The sequence below is a fragment of the Dromaius novaehollandiae genome, chromosome W, assembly GCF_036370855.1.
Source record: "Dromaius novaehollandiae isolate bDroNov1 chromosome W, bDroNov1.hap1, whole genome shotgun sequence".
NCBI lineage: Eukaryota > Metazoa > Chordata > Aves > Casuariiformes > Dromaiidae > Dromaius > Dromaius novaehollandiae.
The window spans coordinates 22,576,298-22,595,880 of NC_088130.1; the positions used below are offsets into that span (position 1 = coordinate 22,576,298).

Sequence of the window (19,583 nt, forward strand, 5' to 3'; positions counted from 1 at the left end):
CTGTCTAGTTCAGTCTTGCATTTGTTGGTACCGTCTGCCTCCAGCCACCTGTAGCAGCTCAAGAAACACATAGGCAAGGTTTTGGGTTGAATTACTACATTTCCAGTATTCTTTAGCTGACAAGAGAAGTGCAGGTATTAAAACATTTCCCGGTGATAGTTTTAAAATTTAATAGAGCATGATGTTTTTGTTCCTTCCTGTTCAGATATAAATGAGTGTGCTCAGAACCCCTTGCTCTGTGCTTTTCGCTGCATCAACACTTACGGTTTCTATGAATGCACATGCCCAGCTGGCTATGAACTGAGAGAAGACCAAAAGATGTGCAAAGGTAATGACTGAAATATAAACTTTTCCCCAATTTGTGTCACCCAGTACTGGTCAAAGCATAATCTGAAGTTTTCCTGTGCGTCTTGCATTCATCCTCTCAGTGAAATGTAGCAAACAGCTGAGGAGATGAGGATTTACTCTTTCAGAACTCTCCTGAAAATGACCACAAACTAGTGCTCTGCATATCCCTTGCTGGGGAACGTAAGGACAAGGTGGGCCAACATGCTGAAGTTCATCTTTAACACGATAAGATGCTACAGCTCACAGAGATTAAGACAACTGTGATTACGCATAGCTCTCAGATTACTTGTTAGTGCTTATTAGGACAGTCCAGATGTCCTTTTTCTTGAGGACATACTAGTTGTCTTCAGTAGCTGAAGCTACTGAAATAGATTTCAAACATAAAACATATATATTTTTTCCAGACCTAGATGAATGTGCTGAAGGCCTCCATGACTGTGAATCAAGAGGCATGATGTGCAAAAATTTGATTGGTACCTTCATGTGCATCTGTCCTCCTGGAATGACTCGCAGACCTGATGGAGAAGGCTGCACAGGTAAAACTTAGAAAGGGAAGATGACACCTACTGCAACACAAAAAGAAAAAAATACACACACACAATACATACACAAATAATACATATGCGTGAATTTTTTACATGGATATATATAGTACAACAAGGAAAGAGCAATTCATGAAGTCCAGATCAGACAGGCGATGGTGCCCAGCATCTTAAATTGTACTACTCTGTTCTAAGGTTTGAGCCTTATCTTAATATATAAGTAGCCCTGAACTACTGCTAAGAAATGTTTCAGAACAAAAACTGCTTCTGTTGTACAACAAAATCAAAAAACTGTTCAGAAACTTGTCTGGATACCTAACGCTTTAAATCTAACAAAAGAGACCTCATCTGACAAGAGTTAAACAAGACGCAAAATTATAGTTAATAAAAAAAACATTAACAGTGTTTACAAATAATGTTGCAGGTCTTTAAAGAATTAAAACTGCAAGATTCCAAAACAACATATAATTGCCACCAACAGCAAGCAATGTAGAAAACTGCCACAGTTCAAAGTAATTATCTTATCTGAGAGTAAAGCTGATTACTTACATATATTTTTAATACAATTAAATTTGGGGGAGGGGGAGAGGAAGGGTAGTCATATTTTGGCAGGTAAGATATTTTTCTGCAGAGTAAGAAACCCAAGAGCATTCCAAAGTCATTGTGGAGAGAAGTCACTGAGGCTATCATCAGTTTAAAAATAAATTCACTTTCCTGAGTGTTTTAAATGAGAACATTTTAAAAACAGTGATCCCTCAGCAGGAGAATGACTTTTACAAATCCTGCTTAATTTATTCAGGGGAAATAGCTTGTATAACAAGAATTTTGCCTTTTTACCCATGTAGGGCTACCTTTAAAGCAACTGAGGTTTTTTTCAGTTTTATTTTAAGCATCTACGGAGGTGTGTAATTGCTTACAGTTTCTACTCCGTTAGCTATAGGAGAAATGCCCTGAGACTGTAAACTGTTTCAGGCAAACAATTAATTGACTGAAACATAACTGAATGCAATAGAGGTTAAACGTGTTCTTTCTTAATTATTACTAAGTGAATTTATTTATTTTTATTTATTTACTCAAATCAAGCATCTCTTCTGGTTTTAAGTGTTACTCGTCATGTGAAAGTTATGACTAGAACTTGCTCCCCTGCAGATGTTTCTCTGATTCTTGTTTTAACTTCCAGAAAGTGTATAAAGATTAAAGCTTTCTTCCTAGGATATACTACAGGAGGCATTGGATATCTTTATTAGGAATTACTCAGTTGTTGATTTTTTTCAGTTATTGCAAGTATTAGGTATATATTCTGAATATATTCTAAGAGTTCATACATTTTTCTTGCAACAGTAACCTGATACACATCTGTGCCTTTTGTATTTTTGTAAAGATGAAAATGAATGCCGTACCAAGCCAGGTATCTGTGAAAATGGTCGCTGCATGAACATTATTGGGAGTTATCGATGTGAGTGTAATGAAGGATTCCAGTCAAGCCCATCAGGCACTGAGTGTCTTGGTAAGTGCTTCTTTGGCATATATTTCATGCTAAATGAAAGAGTATAAACCCCATACAAGGATGCAGAGCATAAATTAGGCTTCTGAGTACCTAACAGCTCTCTTACCTACAGAATTCAAATAATGATCCTCTACAGGAATGAGGAACATGTTGAGGATGTCAACTGGGTCTAGCAATCAGGAGCCTCACCTAGGGCCATCTAAATCCCAAAGAAGTTTAAGCATAAACATGGTGCTGAGCAATATCATCTAGACAAAATGCAGTTTTTTTGCAGAAGCAGCAGAATTCAGGTACCCTAGGTAAATCAAAAACTGAGATGCATGACAAACTAAAGGGCTTCCATATTCAGGACATCGTTTTAAGCATCACAGTACTGGAAGCAGGCATCCAAGTTTTTTGGACCTTTAATGTAGGCAGCAATTATGAATGCAAAATACTAGGATTTCACTCCCCCCTCCACCCTCCCAAAAACAAAACCCACTGTAAGAGATCTTAAGAAGTTATTGAGGCAAGCCTGCACATTAAACACTGAAAAAGGCCTTTGTATTCATCAACCTGTATTTCCTTTTTGTACTGTAAAATTCTGTTCCCTTTTTAATCAAACAATGCAGCTGCAGAATCTTATATTTTAATGATTATTGTTAAAGTGTAGATACTTTAAAGTGCCAACACGTGAAACTGTAGGAGTATTTGTTAGCATTCTTGCATTAAAAATACTTAGATATTGTCTTATCTACGTACTATATAATCAGCTCCCCATAAATTCTCATCAGTAGCATGCCAATTCCATGACAGAGCAATAAGATTCAAAGTTCAGGGCATTTCCTGAGGATTAATGACCAGATGGGAAGAGGATGCCACAGGCCATTAACTGCAGCTAGTCATTAATGCCAAGGAAATACCCTGCTTGGAGTTCATTATGGCTTGTTTATATTGAGTATATGAAAAAAACATTTTTCAAAAACAATGCTTTGGGCAAGTTTGCGCATTTCTGCTTTTCCTTTAGGCCTTTCAAGGTCAGAAATGACCCTGAAAATCAAATTTGCCTGAAAGCAAGTCTTTCTTCAGAACTAAAGCAGAAGCATAAAGTCTCATCAGATCACTGTTTTAAATATATTGTGCAAACCTTTATATTCTGTTCAGCTTAAAGAATATTCCACATCTCAAATGGTGAGCAAAGCATTATATGGTCTTCAGGTCAAAACATACATAAGGACCTGCACAGTATACCTATTTAGGAGAACAGAAATTGATCTCAATTCATTACTTTTCATGCAAAACATGAAAAAAAAAAAAAATCTAAGTAAGTGTTAGCATGTACGATAAGAGGCAACAGTAAAATTCCCTGTGACAGTTATTTTGCTACTTAAAATAGCTTGACAGAATTAAGATTGCTTACCTGCCCGTAAACTTGGGTGTTCAAGTCTTATACAACTAAGTTTCATTCAACTATAATCTCTCTTATACAACAGCTAATCCTCAGAAGCAGAGAGACTCCAAAATAGCAAGAATTAAGGAAACTTAACTGTGAACATAATGGTCAACATCTTAACTCTCAATAGAAGACTGAATTAAACAGGTTCAGAAGTGCTTAAGTGATTTAGACCAACAGCTACTGCATTTCCTAAATAGCTTTGAAAATTTAAGTCTATACTTACAGTTGTTAAAGCCAGATTATAAGTAATTTTTTTTTTTGAGATCCCTTTAGCTAAGCAGTGGATATAAACTACCATTGAGAAAAATAAAAACAAACCAACAACATACATTCCCACATTCCAATTATATATACTGCATAGTAAACCTGCCACTTGCCTTTTTTACCATATCCCGCAGTCTAGTAGCTTCATGGAAACTGTGACATTGTCTCATTCAATGTCATAACTCCAAAATTCATTTTAAACTTTTATGTAGACTGTGAGATAAATGCAAATGTCCTATTACAGTGGATATAGTCAACCAAACGTTGCTACAGTTATTTTAACATAAATTAGTTCTGTAACTTTTGATGGGAATTAGACTTCTAAAAATAAAATATAAAAAGCTTTTAATTACTCAGGAATATTTCCTAAGGAAGTAAACACATTTCCAAACAAATTAAACAGATTTCACCAACTCTTGCAAAATGCTACAATCACAAATACACTGTCTCACCAAGTGACACCTTCAGTGAAGACAGTCTTCTTGTTACCTGGCTATGCAAAGTAAGTTTTGCATAAAGGCAAAGACCTCATTTTTACCTGATTCATGTAAGAAATCTGCTGGTTCTACTCCCCTCAGACTTCTAAAACACAAAGTCAGCAGACTGCTGAGGTATGTTCACATTCTGAGGGATGTGAAAAGATTTTAACGTCATTTAGGCGACATTAAGGGCTTCTGAAGGCTTTAACAGAAAAAGCGTAAGATCTTCTACTTAAAAACACAAACCTCTGTCAACCCATAATTGAGAATGTGTCCATTAAAATTAACAAAGATGACAGGTAGCATAATTATTTAGAGAGAGGATATTGTCTCTGCAAAGAGTTTCCATATGCACTAGAAGCTGGCATCTCTCCTCTCTTCACTAGCCTGTTTGAAGGAAACTTGTAGGACCTCAATGGCTCTGAAGTTTCAGACCTCTTTAATGTTTGGTGGGTATTAAACAAGAGGTTCAAAAGTTAAGAAAAATGGATTAAGAAAGGGTTAGATAACATTGTGGCACTACAAATCTATTTTTTCTTTTTAATAACCAAACAGAGTGCCACGAGAAAGGCACCGAACTGCACAGAAACTTAAGCGCTAAGGATTCTGTCATTTAAACCACACCAGTGTAATTATATTGCTGAACAGACGCACTATTTTGGCCAGTAAAACAAGCAAACAGAAAGCCCAACCTTACTGTAAGTAAATCTCTTAAGCACAAACAAAACATAGGCAGCTTAAGTGGGAGCTTAGTTTGGCTTACAGCCCATTTTACTATCAAGCAAGCTTGTCAGGGATACCCCAAGGGCACATCTTTCCTAGATGTGTAACTCCTATGAGACTTAGGCAGCTACTGAACTTCTGAGATGTCCAGAATAAACCTGGAAGGACAACAAATTATCAGAAAACACGACAAATTTTTTGAAAGGCTAAGTCAAAATATACCTCACAGCCTGTTTGCTATAATCTTACAGCACTTGCACGTGTTGATACAGAGCCAGAATAACATATCAGCTGTTCAGTGGATCAGATGTTTAACTTCTACTCTTTCTTGACCTCTCCCCTTCTCCCTTGCAGATAATCGCCAAGGGTTTTGCTTTGCTGAAGTTTTACAGACAATGTGTCAGATGGCTTCAAGCAGCCGCAATCTTGTCACTAAATCTGAGTGCTGCTGTGATGGAGGCCGGGGCTGGGGTAACCAGTGCGAGCTCTGTCCACTTCCAGGAACTACCCAATACAAGAAACTCTGCCCACATGGACCAGGTTATACTACAGATGGAAGAGGTATTTGCACGGGTGAAAGGAGGTAGAAGAAGGGAAAGAATACTCTCACATATTTAAGAAAATGCAGTTTTCTCTTTGAAGTGCCTTTGAAGAATTTCCTGCAAAATGACAGAGTTTGATTTTTCAAATGTTGCTGAGTGACCAGAAATTAAAAACACCTTTAAACAGTAGCTACAACAGAAATACTCACAGCTGTGCAGAATTTTTAGGGTTGGGATCTAAAACAGGAGGCATCAACAAATAAACAAATGCTAGAAGCCATCCCAGAGCTTTTGCATGTTGAAAAGTTACACACATGGCAAAAGACAAAATCAGTTGGTGTTTGTCTTACTGAATTCTTTACAGTTACTATTTCGATAGAGGGAGCAGAAACTAACATATTTTTAATTGTAGTGACAACTTTTTAAACATCATCTAATCAAGTCTTCAGAAAATTCACTTACACAGTTTTTGCATTTTAAGTTAGCAAAACTGGAACCTGATTACCCACTAAAGTAGCAGAAAACTTTTGGTGCAGAGAACAATAATGAAAATTTGAAGGATGTTTGACTTTTGGTTCTGGCCCATTTTCAAAAAGAGAATCATGACAGTGAGGAACTGGAAGAGGAGGACATTTCCCCCTCCGCCCCCTTTCCAGTATCATTTCCATAGAATTAAACTTGCTTTTTTCATTCACTTTCTTATTCAGAAGGAGAATTCAACTGCACTGTCACATTCAAAACCAACACCAATGAACTTCTACTTGTTTTTTGAAAAATGACATACTTAATATTTTCTGTACAGATATTGATGAATGTAAGGTCATGCCAAACTTATGTAGAAACGGACAGTGTATCAACACCATGGGCTCCTTCCGATGCTTTTGCAAAGTTGGGTATACCACTGACATAAGCGGGACAGCTTGTGTGGGTAAGATTCATCACCGTAATCCTCGATTTTTTTTTTGATTGGTATATAATTACACAGTGCAGCTCTCAGTCAACCTCTCTAAGCTCTTGTATCATAGCAATATTTTTTTGTCTCTTTCCCTTTCTTTCCCTTCTTCTGCTAATACACCTTTCTGCTTTTATATACAATTTTGCAAATTCCAGCAACAGGCTATATCAGCAATATTCCTGCAGTAGAACAAGCATTGATATCATCGGGACAGGAAAATACGTTTCAGATATGTAACCATTTTGACCGACAGAATTCTTCATTGCTTCATGGGCGACATTTTGCCACTTTCCTATTGGTTAACACAAATATACTATGGTATGCCTGAAAAGAAAGGTTTAGTCCTTAGAAAAAAATACTAACATCACTGTCATTCCTTCTGATATATTACTGCTTCAATGAAGAGACTCAGTTTGCCACTGTAGTTGTACTACTCTATAGAAAAAGAAAGAGAAACCCTGGAAAAAAAAAGAAAATGGAGGACCTTTTCCTGCTAGAATCTTTCTTGAAAATAGTGCCATTTAGGAGACTTCTTTTAAAGACAGTCAGTGCAGTAAATACTTACCGCTTTGTCTCCTTAGATCTTGATGAGTGTTCCCAGTCTCCTAAACCATGCAATTTCATCTGCAAGAACTCAGAAGGGAGCTACCAGTGCTCGTGTCCCCGGGGCTACATCCTTCAAGAAGATGGAAAGACATGTAAAGGTAGAGTTATACACAGTAACTTTAATTTTGTTGTGCTTTGACTTAACAGGAGATAATTTCAAAGTATGGTAATTTTCACACGTTAGATTAAACGCGATTAAGTTATTTTTTGTTGAATTTTCTTAAGATGATAACATCTTTTACTTTCAGATCTTGATGAATGTCAAACCAAACAACACAACTGCCAGTTTCTCTGTGTCAATACCCTTGGAGGCTTCACATGCAAATGTCCACCTGGTTTTACTCAACATCACACAGCTTGTATTGGTAAGAAAAACATGATAGTTCCTGCATCAGTTTTTCCTATAAGAAGGACATTCTCAATTCTCATCCCTTTCTTTTGCATTATATAAACAGCATTAGTACAGAGCAATAATGTCAGTAGTCCAAAAATCTAATTTTGGAAAGCAGCAATTATAGCTAAAGAAAAATCAAAGTTTATCCATCGTTTGTATTTTCTTGCTTAGTAAACAGTTGTATATAGTTAATGCATGTTATTATATTTTAAGTATAACCACATGGAGATATAAGGGGTAAAATATTAAAATCTGATTTAAAATGTAGTTAAACAAAAACAGACTGCTTCTTCTTTAATAGATACAGATGCCTTAAGCTCTTGAGCATATATATAAATCTTGCCAACTGAAACCATTCTAGTTCACCTAATACAGAAGTGCAGCCTTTTTCGCCCTGTCAGGATTACATACTTGGATCTTTTGCACTCATAACTGAATTACAACTTGCACTTCCAATTTATTAAGTACTCATAGCTCTGCATGAGTCATCAAGTCATCTGACATTTGATTGGTTACATTTTCAAAACACACTTTTGCACCTCTGATTTTCAACCTCTAAACAAATGTTACATGGACATGCCTAATGTCTTACCCCAAGGTCTACCAACTTTCTTTTCTATCCTCTGCATTTTTAAGATAACAATGAATGTGGTTCTCAACCGTCACTTTGTGGATCAAAGGGAATTTGTCAAAACACTCCTGGAAGTTTTACCTGTGAATGTCAGAGGGGATTTTCTCTGGATTCTACTGGATTAAACTGTGAAGGTAACTAGCAAAGGTCAAATTCTTTTTCACTGTGCAAATCCTTACTTCTGTGTCTAGTGAATCCTATGATATCAAGGACAAATCACAGCAATAAAACAGAGTGGCAGACATAGTAAAAGTGAGTATCAAAAAAAAAAAATGTATAAGAACAGACTGCCCAAGTCCTTTTTTTTTTTTAACTGTAGATTAGTATACAAAATGATTATCCAGTTGAAGTCTCAAACAACTGTTTCCAGAGTTGTTTTAACTTCATAGTTTTATGCATCTAAAAGTCCAGCTGTTTTCCATTTTTCTTTTTCATTCTTATAAGGTCTAGCACTAAATACAACTCTCTACAATTTTTGTTTTAGCTAACTGTAATCATTCACCTGAAGCACCTAAAAATAAAATTCTGAATTCCCTACTATAAATCTTCTACTACAGAGATACCAATAGAGAAGGGCAGTTCAGTACAGTTAAAAATACAAATTATATGCTTAAGCTTTGGCCAGTAAAGATGGACAAAAAAGGGAGCCCAAATCAGAAAATCTCTATGCGAGAGTTCCAGCATCTTCAGTGGGCCTCGGATTTTGAACGAAGAAGAAATAAAAAGGCAGTATTAGGCCATCTGGCTGCTGAGATTTATAAATGCAGAGGTTTATTTGCACAAATCTATGGCATCTCCATGTCTTCTACCTTGACAAACCATTTAAAACAAGAGTTGATATTTGGAGCCTATTTCTAGGCTAACAGTGCAAAATAAACACAGACAGGCTTTAGAAAACAGTGTATTTTGTCACGTTTATTTCTCATAAAGCACATGCATCCTTCCTGTGTACCTCACCCAATACCTGTGGAAGAAAACACCAAATTACACATGCCAAGGCATTCACAAGACATACATGCAAGTAAAATGTCACAACTGCTCTGTCATTATTGATGAAAGGACAGCTTCCAGTTCCTGGCAGTATGGTTTTCTGGACCTCAGGCTTTTAGACAGCCCAATTCTGTAGAATTTGCTTCAAATTACAGACAGAGTGTAGCTTAGAATCTGTGATGTCATGCATGATTTTTTTATTTTCTGCTAGCACTACATATTGTACCTGATGCATTAGGCTGCTTACAGTAGCTTGGTAGGTATGTATTTCTTATAGCAGACACCATTTCAGATGACTGTTTTGGGGGGTTTTTTGTTTTTCGCTTTTTTAAAAAAAACTTTGGTGGTTTTCTCCTTCATTTACTCATGCCTCAGAGACTTTTTAGATAGCTTTTTCTTTTTAATTGGCAAAGATGAACAACGGCATGACCTCTGGAGTCGGTATGTGTTCCTCACATTTGAACACTTAAGCAATCCTGAAGACTGGAGTCCTATTCCTACATAGCTGGTTTGAAAACAGAGATCCAAAAACATTCAGATTCTAAATACTGTATCAAAGCAACATCCTACACAGTTACTAGGAATAGTGTTTCCTCTCCAAATCTGACTAAGGTAGTTAAGGTTCAAAAGCTGCAATTATATTACTGACAGAGGTAAAGAACCACTGCATGAAGTGAGCTTAAGGCTTTCCAAAAGACTAACCTGGATGATAACTCCATCTTAGAACAGTACTGTTCTGTCATAAATACTGATATTTAGATGACTATGATCAAAGTAGAGTAATATATTTGGCAACATGTATAATAATGTCTTCATTCATGTTCTACTCCTCTCCCCATGCAAAGATGTGGATGAATGTGATGGAAACCACAGGTGCCAGCACGGCTGTCAAAACATTCTGGGTGGATACAGATGCGGATGCCCACAAGGGTATATTCAGCATTACCAGTGGAATCAATGCGTCGGTAAGGAAACAAAGCGCTTAGAATACATTGAAACTGCAAAGGTGTCGTAGTCATTACAGTGACAACTACCAACTGGGGACAAGAAGGAGCAGAGGCAAAGCTTTTACAGACGCTGGACACAGAAATTTCCCTCCCCTCCCCGTTCCCCCTACTACTCCCAATACCCTTGAATGACACGAGATAAGGCAACACACTTGTCCTGTTAATACTGTATGACGAGGTGTTTTTCCTAGTCAGCCTTACATGCTGACTCCCTTCTCAGAAAAATCCTCTTCTTAGAAAGGTGAAAAGGTATTCACTGAGTTCCTGATGTTATGGAAATTAGGCTTGTCAGCCACCATAACAGGGCCCGACCCTAGGTTCCCGCAGAAAAGTTCAGAGCCAAATCAAAACAAATTAAATTTTAACCATGCGCGTGCCATAATTGCAGCTCGAGCTGGGTGCCTCCTAAGAGGGACCCTAACATAAACAAATCCTGGGCAATTATAGCTTTTTCAGCTTATATTTCCCACCGCTCACGTAGTAGTTAGACCAATAGTAATTTTTTGGTCTGGGGTCTCCTGCTCCTCATTGGGTCTCATCGTCATTCTGAGGTAAGCTGTTTTTCTCCTTAATTTTGTTTTTTGCTGTCTCTGATGACGGTTGTACCTCTGTTTTTGTTGGGTCTTACTGTTTTGTCTTAAGGTCCTGAGGAGGAGGTGATTCTAAATCATAACAATTAACACCGTCCCAGCAGTGAGATAAGGCTTTGTCCCTCAAGGTCCTAATGCCCTGCACTGGTCTTATTTCAAAGCCTTGACACCCTCCCTTTCGGAGTGTGAGACGCATTCCTGCAGACACCCTCCCTTTCGGAGTGAGAGACGCAGGAATGCAGACTGCTTGTAACTTTCTTATCTTCCTAGCTTGAACCAGCTCTGAGGCCCTTTTCTTACTGGACTAAGTAAAAGTTCATTATTTTATCTAAGTGCGGCCTAAGGCTTCAGCAAATTTAGCTACTCATGCTAAGCAAATTTTATATAAGTTGTGCTATGCGGCTACCTCTAGACAGTTTCAGTTCACTATTCTTTAACACCTGAAAAGCATCAATACAAACACCTCTGTTGGAAAACAGGAAAAAAAAAAAATCAAAAAACCTTCAGCAATAATCAACCCTGCCACCATTCACATTTTTAGAATACTACAGGATAGCATCAATAGTGAACAGAGGGAAGGAAAAAATATCAACATGAACGTTAAGAATGTCTTAGTTTCAGAATACAGTCTTAAGGCCAATACTAGTTTTCTCTAAGCAGACTACAGGGAAAACAAATCAATCAGCTCAGTAGTTTTCTTGCAGGTTTAGCTCATTCATTTTATCATTTCTTTTCTGTGTTTCAAGAACTTGGCTAACTTAGTTACCAAATGGAATGTGGGAAATTAAAAGAAACTCCCCCCACTAATAACCCCACCATATGCTGTTCACTAAGTGCCATAGCAACATATTTACTGTTTCAAGTTTGTTTTCAGCAGTTTTCATAGCACTGTCATCATCAGATGGTGCCTGTGGACACTGCCATAGATCCCTTTTAGGATCTATGGACAACCTTACATCCATTTTAAACATGCAGTTTTCCCTGAAGTCCCATCACCACCACACCTCACTTAATGCTGCCCTCCAACAAAGTAAGCAAAAGAACTGAGCAGGAGGCGGGGAGCCACACAACACCCAACTCTCACACAACTCCACAACAGCTAAAGTCTCTGAATATACTGGACAGTCCTCAAGAGAACATGTCTTCTGTTAAGTGCAGGGAGGAATGCTAAAACATGCTCTAATGACATTGGTGAGGAAAACAGCTATAGGGAAGCACATCCTTGCCAAGACAAATGCAACATTACCAATGCCAATTACCAAATGCACACGATCTTTCATACAAGAAACTCGCTCACTTTTCACAATATCTGGACCCAAATCAGTCACACTGCAATTGACACAGAAAGAATGCCGGAATACATACAAATGAGAAGGGAAGAGATAGGGGAAAGACTATGAATTAGTGGTAACACTTCAAAAAAGTAAATTTTATATATCATCACGGTACAATACACAAAAAAAGTTCAGTATAGTATTAAGACTGAAACAAACATTTGCAGATGATTATCGTGTAACAGCTAAAGGCCAACAGCAACATAAAACGCTTTCATCAAAAGCTAAAGAAACACAAGAATTCAAAGGAAAAACCCCAAAGTATGCTAGTCTGTCAGACTATGTTTGACAGAACATACAAGAAGAGAAAGAAGCTAAACAAACTAATATCAAAGCAAGACAAATAGTTCCAGCAAAAGAGATCACATCAGACATAAAATAAATATTATCTGGACTCACACTGGGATCTAGCATTAGATTAGGAATAATACAGTCCCTTCAGAGAAGGAACAGCACTAGTTCAGGCATCTGGAGTCCTTACAGCAGGCTTGATGAATACTGTAGTCATTTTGATGAAATCCCTTATGAAATGGCAGACCAAGAAATAACAAAATGCAGAAGAGCGGTCATAGGGGGAAGCCATAAGAGGTCTACCGCAGCGAAGTCCTACCTAAGTTGCTGCATCCTTACGCGATATCTCCAATTTGTAAGTAGCACACAAACCCACTTCAAAATTAAAAACAGGAAGGTAGTAAATAGCAGCTTGACTACACTGAGCAAAGCTGCAACAAGCACCAGACAGGAATGCCTTCTGTCACCCATGATCTTCATAATGGTAGGAGACCGACAATGGGAAAATACTAAGTAGGAATTAGAGGAGATCCTGATGGATCTCATGAACAACAGGACAGTCTGCTTTTACAAATGATACCTACCACCATCAGAAGCATTCAGGCCAAAGCACAGATCTATAAAGGTACAATTTAAAATAGGAAGGGGGGGAAAAAAAAGTTTTGGGAGGTAGTGTTTTGAAAGTCATAATGTGCAGTAAGTTATTCAACTGACATTAGAAGAGGCTGAGTACTGCAAGTATCTGTAAGCATTCTTTAAGAAGGGAGGAAAAAAAGTCACTTTTGTAAGTAAATTAAATCTTGCTTTTCAGTTAACTAACTTTTGTATATTTTTGTAAGATTCTGTGCGCTTAAAGGTAGGAGAATTTGATACTTAACTGTCCAAACCTTCATAATCAGCTTTAGACAACTTGTTAACCTCAGAAAACACTTGAAAAGGATACCACAGAAAGTGTGATGGCAACAACAGACATCAGTGCAGCTTCAAAGTAGCTGGGTAAGAATATTATAAAGGCAGGACAGACAGATGGACACATGTGTGTGCGCACACACACAAAAGCGGACTGAAAAAAAATTGGGGAAGACAGTAGACCGGAATCATCAAGGGCTGAAGCTCTGAGGCAAACCAGACAAGTTATATGGTGGTACAGAAATGAAACACAAGTCATCATAATGCTGTGAGAAGTGGCGGAGGTAGCTGAAAGACACGGCTAAAACAGAAGGGGGTTGGGGGGGGGGGAAGGAATGAAGAAACTACACTTCAACGAGAATGGAAGCGTAACCGACTTGCATAATGCCCACTTCAAATTTAGTGGTAGCCTTGGCAGCTACTGTTTTCACACCAAACTGAGTAATCTTGCAGTTAATACTGCAGAGTAATGTTCAGGAGCTCTGCTTTCTTCTCCTGGCTAGATACCTGGAGGGAATCCTCATCTCTGTATAAATACCTGTAAGATGAAGATAATGCTTCCTTTTTCTCCCTCTTCTCACTTGGGTTGACTATTTAGATCATCTTCCCCCTCACAGGACCTGTAATACATACTTGCAGCATAAAATTAACTTCACGCCATCATGTTAAGTGCCCAAAAACACCATCATGGTCAAAATGTGACTGGGGTGCCAGCTTGTTTCCCATCTGTGAATCTCATCTGGGAGTATACCCTGCCAGGGAAAAGTGTATTGACAAGAAGCCCCAAGCACTAGAACAAGAAATACGCCCTGGAGGAAGGGGAGGTACTGAGCATCTTCAAACACATCTTTGGCTCAGCTATGCATCTTTGGGACCTCTGGCAATGTACTTTCCCCTCAGGAGATAAAGCTGTGAGGGTTGATGAGGTCAAAGATGAAGCAAGCTTTCCGTTTCCATGCCACCCTCACCTAAACTCCTGCACACTACACCCAGGGCTGGAGAGGGGACACAAGACATTAACATGTTAAGATGGGTCATGTTTAGCACACACAGGCCAAGCCCTGCTCAAGACTTCTGCTAGAGCCACAGAACTTACCGCTTACACTTACATATTAAACTTACACTTTGCAATGTCATGCCTTTCTGATGTCTATCCAGATCAGAAAATACCAATATACTTTTGTTTGCTTACTAGATGAAAATGAATGTTCCAATCCTAACGCATGCGGCTCTGCTTCTTGCTACAACACGCTCGGAAGTTACAAGTGTGCCTGCCCATCCGGATTTTCTTATGACCAATTCTCAAGTGCATGCCACGACGTCAATGAGTGTTCTTCTGCCAAGAACCCCTGCAATTACGGCTGTTCCAACACTGAAGGTGGTTATCTTTGTGGCTGTCCACCTGGCTATTACAGAGTTGGGCAAGGGTGAGTATTTCTTGTGTAGTTCTCAAGAGAGACACATTCAGAGGGCCACAAAAAGTTTGGGCAGTCGTCAGACTGAAGAGCAGAAGTGCCAATGAAGGACAGGCTCCTAAGTCATCCTTTCCATTGCTTTTGTGCACAACCTGTATAAGCTGCATATAATAATCTGTAGCAGTAGAAACATCAGTATTTGTATAAGCAGCACAGCACCCTCATTTTACATCTAGCATACAAGCAAAATTAAACAATTAGTTCTGTTCTGCCCCCTCCAATATTAGCGCAACAACTCCTTCACAAATCTGCTAATTGAAGAATGTTACTACATAAGGAAAGGTACAATCTTCACTCAGATAACTAAGAGTGCTAAACCATACCGATCAACCCAAGAAGTTAAATCAAGATTTCTTCCAATACCTTTATTTCAAAAGTCAGGGGAAGCTGTTTTTTGGTGTTCCTTCACAATATCTGTAAATTGAAAATTAGAAAAGCCCACAGGCTCTCAGCCTAACAGCCATATTTGGTTGAGCACATCACACTACTGAGAACAAAATTCATTCACAGACCTCCTTATGAGGGAAGGGAAATGGAGGGGAGACAGACCTTGTGGGACAGGTTACACACACTCGCTTTCCATCTAACGAGAGAGTTCATAAAACCGAAAGAAGTCACTAAAAGAGTTACTTTTAATCAACAGCCACTGTGTCTCAGGGATGGGATTTAACAAAGGCCAGTACCTGCCGCTGGATGGAGATGCTGATGAAGAGAATGCTTTGTCCCCTGAAGCATGTTATGAGTGCAAAATCAATGGCTACTCCAAAAAGGACAACAGGAAGAAGAGAAGTGTTAACAACACTGTACATACTGGGGTAAATAAACACTGTAATGTACTTGGAGGTATATGTTCAAAGATAGCATACTCAATGCTGTCAGAAAGCGCAGGGAGTTTTATCGTAGGCCACATTCAACAGCCAGAGTATTCTTCTCCCATGTCCTCCCTGATATTTTCACGCTTATGTCCTGTTGGCAGGAATGATGAAACAATTAGAAAGACATAAACAGTTAGGAATAACTGTACTTTTTAAAGCTTGTAAAGAATCCTTTGTAGTGTGAGATGTGGTCTAGTTCCTGGAAATATCTCAAATTCAGGGAAGTAAGTTTTCCATAATTACAGAAGCCTAGGACACTGATGATGTCTGCAGTCTGTTCTGCTGTTGGCCTGTGATGCATCATATTTATGATACCTTAGATCTCAAGTTTTATTTTCTAGGAGGTTGGAAAGCATCTTATGGTCTGGGACAGCTAAATAGATCTGCTTGTAGCAGACTATTATAGTCTAAACATCTGTTCCATGGTTACTCACAACTGAGGGAACTGGACTCCATGACAACTGATATACTTAAGCCTAGATTTGCAAGATCACTGAAGGTATTTGAGAATTAGACTTTAGGCTTGAACATTTCTTACTGCTTTTTGCAGGCTTATGAAAATAAGTAATGGGATACTCATGGAAGGCCAGCAATAATGTTTACGCCTTTTAGATGCCCCCCCCCTTTTTTTTTAAGTTAAAATGAGTATACCTGTGTACATGTTGTTGGCATTATCTGTATGATACAATGCTGTCTTGCAGCACTTAGCCCAGGTCTTGAAAGCTGCAGTGATAACAGAATTATTCTTTGGGGTGGGGGAAGAGAGAGGAGAGAGAGATTTTCCCTTTAGTTTTGCAAGAGGATCTGTGCCTAAAGAATACAGCAAGAGGATTCTGTTTCTTACCAGATCCATTGACCAAGTTTCTTCAGGCAAACCTTCAGCTAAAATGGCAAGGTATACTGACCACAAAATTTACATTCAAGGAATGGGGAAACAAGTCTCCTTTCTGAAAAGATAAGGACTTGCAACAATCCAGAGTTACCACCACAGTACCTACTACTATGCACGCTGCTGCCAGCAAAGCCAGTTCTTGTCTTGGCAGAATTTCTAAAGAGGTCAGCAATCCTGTAATTCCTGCTTTAAAGGATATAGTGTTGGCACTTCGAATCTAAATGTTTGACTTCCTCATACATATCCACAGTCCACACAAACATCCCTTTTCTTTCCTCTTCCTACTGGACCTGTTCCACGTGGAATTTAAGTATTTCACACATCTTACCAGAACATGGTAGTTACACAGCCTTCACCTGAGCAGGGCAAGAGCTCAAATTCCACAGAATATTTTAAAAGCAGCGGTTGGAGGGTGGGAGGGAGGGAGGAAGGAAAGAAGTACCAATCAGAAACTGTTATGTACTTTGAATTGTAGCACTAAGCTGTTCAGTTTCTAGTGCTCTAGCACCAGGACTACCTCAGCAGTTTAATAAAAAAATAAAAAATAAAAATAAATAAAAACAACATACACACACTTTCATGTTCATAAAGCCACATGAAGAAGGTCTCATGACCATGATTTGTATGGGCTGCAGTATTTAACAAGCTTTGGTAGTTGCTCCCATCCACCGATTTTCCTTGCTTTTACCATGCATTTTTAATTATACTACATAGCAGTACACATATGTACTCATATGTGACTGGAATTCCCTCAGGGCAAAATCCTTTCCCATCTTTACGGCTGCAAGTGGATCCTGACAAATAAGCTAGATACCCACATAGTGTCCGACTTCCTAAAGAAGGCCATAGCCTATGCTTTTTCTGTAGCAGCACTTCCAAAAGCTGCTTCTTGTTAGGGCTTTCATAGGAATGCACTCATTCTCACCCCTGGCCCCTAAGTGTGCTCACAGCCAACACATCAGGACAGATTCACACCTGCAGCATAACTATTCTGAAGCACTCATTAAAATTATAATATTAATTAAAAAAAAAAAAAAAAAAAAAAAAAAAAAAGACATTACTGATCTGCCAGCAAAACAACTGCAGGAAGTTTTTCTTCACTTCTCTCCGTGGTCAAAATAAGGTGCAACTGGACAACATGACATACCAGCCATTTATGCAGGCAGCAAAGTACACAGCAGTTCTCTCCTTACTTCAGTTTCTTTTTTAATCACTGTACTCCCCCTGACCAAATGCAGAGCCTAATTGTTTGCAGAAGCCACAATTCAGGAAGACTGTTTTACCAGAAGTTTCAGGGACAGTATTGTGGCGAGGGTTCTATTTTATAATATTACACAGTGAAGCACATAACTTGCTCAATAAAACAATATAGTGCAGTAAGGGCTATAGAGAGGCACAACTAAACATATGCCTCTTCTTTACACGGACTTTTTGCAAGCATGAAGTTAAACAGAATCCGAGAAGAAACTGAAATCTGAGCCCCTCCATAGACTTGATACTGTAACTTTAATTATCCTGTTAAGCCTGTGTGAGAAACCTTTAAGATTTACAGGGTGTGTTATATGGAATCAGGCAGTTCTCCCAGCTGGAAAGGATTTACAACAGCTTTTTTTCACAGTTAGTTTCAGAAATGCAGAAACTGTTAATAATCATTTATTATTCCTCTCTCAATGCAATGCTCCTCTCTTGCTCCAAACTTGCTTTCTTCTTTACTTCAGATTGAGCAAATTAGCTTGGAAAGCCTAGACATGGATAGTCCTTTGAAGATGAGAGTCAACATCTCCGGGCTCAATGACAAAGAGCACATCCTAGAACTTATGCCAGCCATAGAGCCCCTTACCAACCACGTGCGCTACATCATCTCACATGGCAATGAGGATGGCATCTTTCGAATCCATCAGAGGGAGCGACTCAGTTATTTGCACACGGCCAAGAAAAAGTCAGTGCCTGGAACTTACACACTGGAAATCACTAGCATTCCTCTATATAAGAAAAAGGAGCTAAAGAAACTGGAAGACAGCAATGAGGACAACTACCTCTTAGGTGAGCTCGGAGAAGCTCTCAGAATGAGGCTGTGGATAGAACTCTATTAGCCCTCTTCCAGCCTCAGTCCAGTTCTTCAGTCCCTTCTGTACACCTATTTATCCATCTGAGCATGTCTGCTTTCCAAAAGCTTTGAGAAAGTCACTGACTTTGGGGGGAGGGGGGAAGAGGGGAAGACCTCTTTCTTTCCATCCTGCCGAGACTGCAGAACCACCCTTGCAGGAGGGGTAACTTAGACTCCGCCATGGCCAAAAGTTTGATTATGATGGCGACCATGGTTACTGTATCTTTTATATAACCTCAATTTAAAAGTATATTAAAAAGCTAAAGTTCGAGGGGTCATCATATGGCACTAAATGGCACAAAAAATGTGAGCTATTTTTTCCTGTTAGCAGTCTGTAACACTTTGGGTATTTTGCTATAGTTCCTAATTAAAAATATAGATGTTTATTTATTTTTAATGCAGTAATATATGGAGAAAGTAACAAATTATGTAAACAAAAGGGAAACTTGGTTGTTTTTCTTTAGATTTATAAATTTGAGCTATTTTAGAGGTGCTTTCTTAAAAAAAAAAAAAAAGAAAGAAAAATTCCAGTAGATTTGAAAGATGTTTCCTTTCGTATTTGTGCCAGTCATCCAAATAGCATACAAGTAATTTTAAAAGGTATCAGAACTGAAAGAGCACTATAATTCATCCTCTAGATATTCTAGAGTGCTCTTGCAAAACTCTGAGTATTTAAAAAAGTCTTAA

At 38.5% G+C, this 19,583-nt stretch overlaps 1 protein-coding gene across 1 annotated transcript in view; it reads left to right on the top strand.

The window, feature by feature from the left end:
• Window positions 1–19,421, top strand: part of LOC135324501 (fibrillin-2-like) — a 180,029-nt gene extending 160,608 nt beyond the window's left edge. Inside the window, exons 54-65 of the mRNA XM_064501037.1 lie at window positions 206–328; window positions 753–884; window positions 2,272–2,397; window positions 5,653–5,859; window positions 6,643–6,768; window positions 7,377–7,499; window positions 7,650–7,766; window positions 8,432–8,560; window positions 10,262–10,381; window positions 14,743–14,974; window positions 15,666–15,837; window positions 18,508–19,421. Coding sequence (XP_064357107.1) covers window positions 206–328; window positions 753–884; window positions 2,272–2,397; window positions 5,653–5,859; window positions 6,643–6,768; window positions 7,377–7,499; window positions 7,650–7,766; window positions 8,432–8,560; window positions 10,262–10,381; window positions 14,743–14,974; window positions 15,666–15,837; window positions 18,508–18,882 — 1,982 coding nt within the window. The 3' untranslated portion in view covers window positions 18,883–19,421. The remainder of the gene's footprint in view (window positions 1–205; window positions 329–752; window positions 885–2,271; window positions 2,398–5,652; window positions 5,860–6,642; window positions 6,769–7,376; window positions 7,500–7,649; window positions 7,767–8,431; window positions 8,561–10,261; window positions 10,382–14,742; window positions 14,975–15,665; window positions 15,838–18,507) is intronic.
• Window positions 19,422–19,583: the final 162 nt, after the last annotated feature.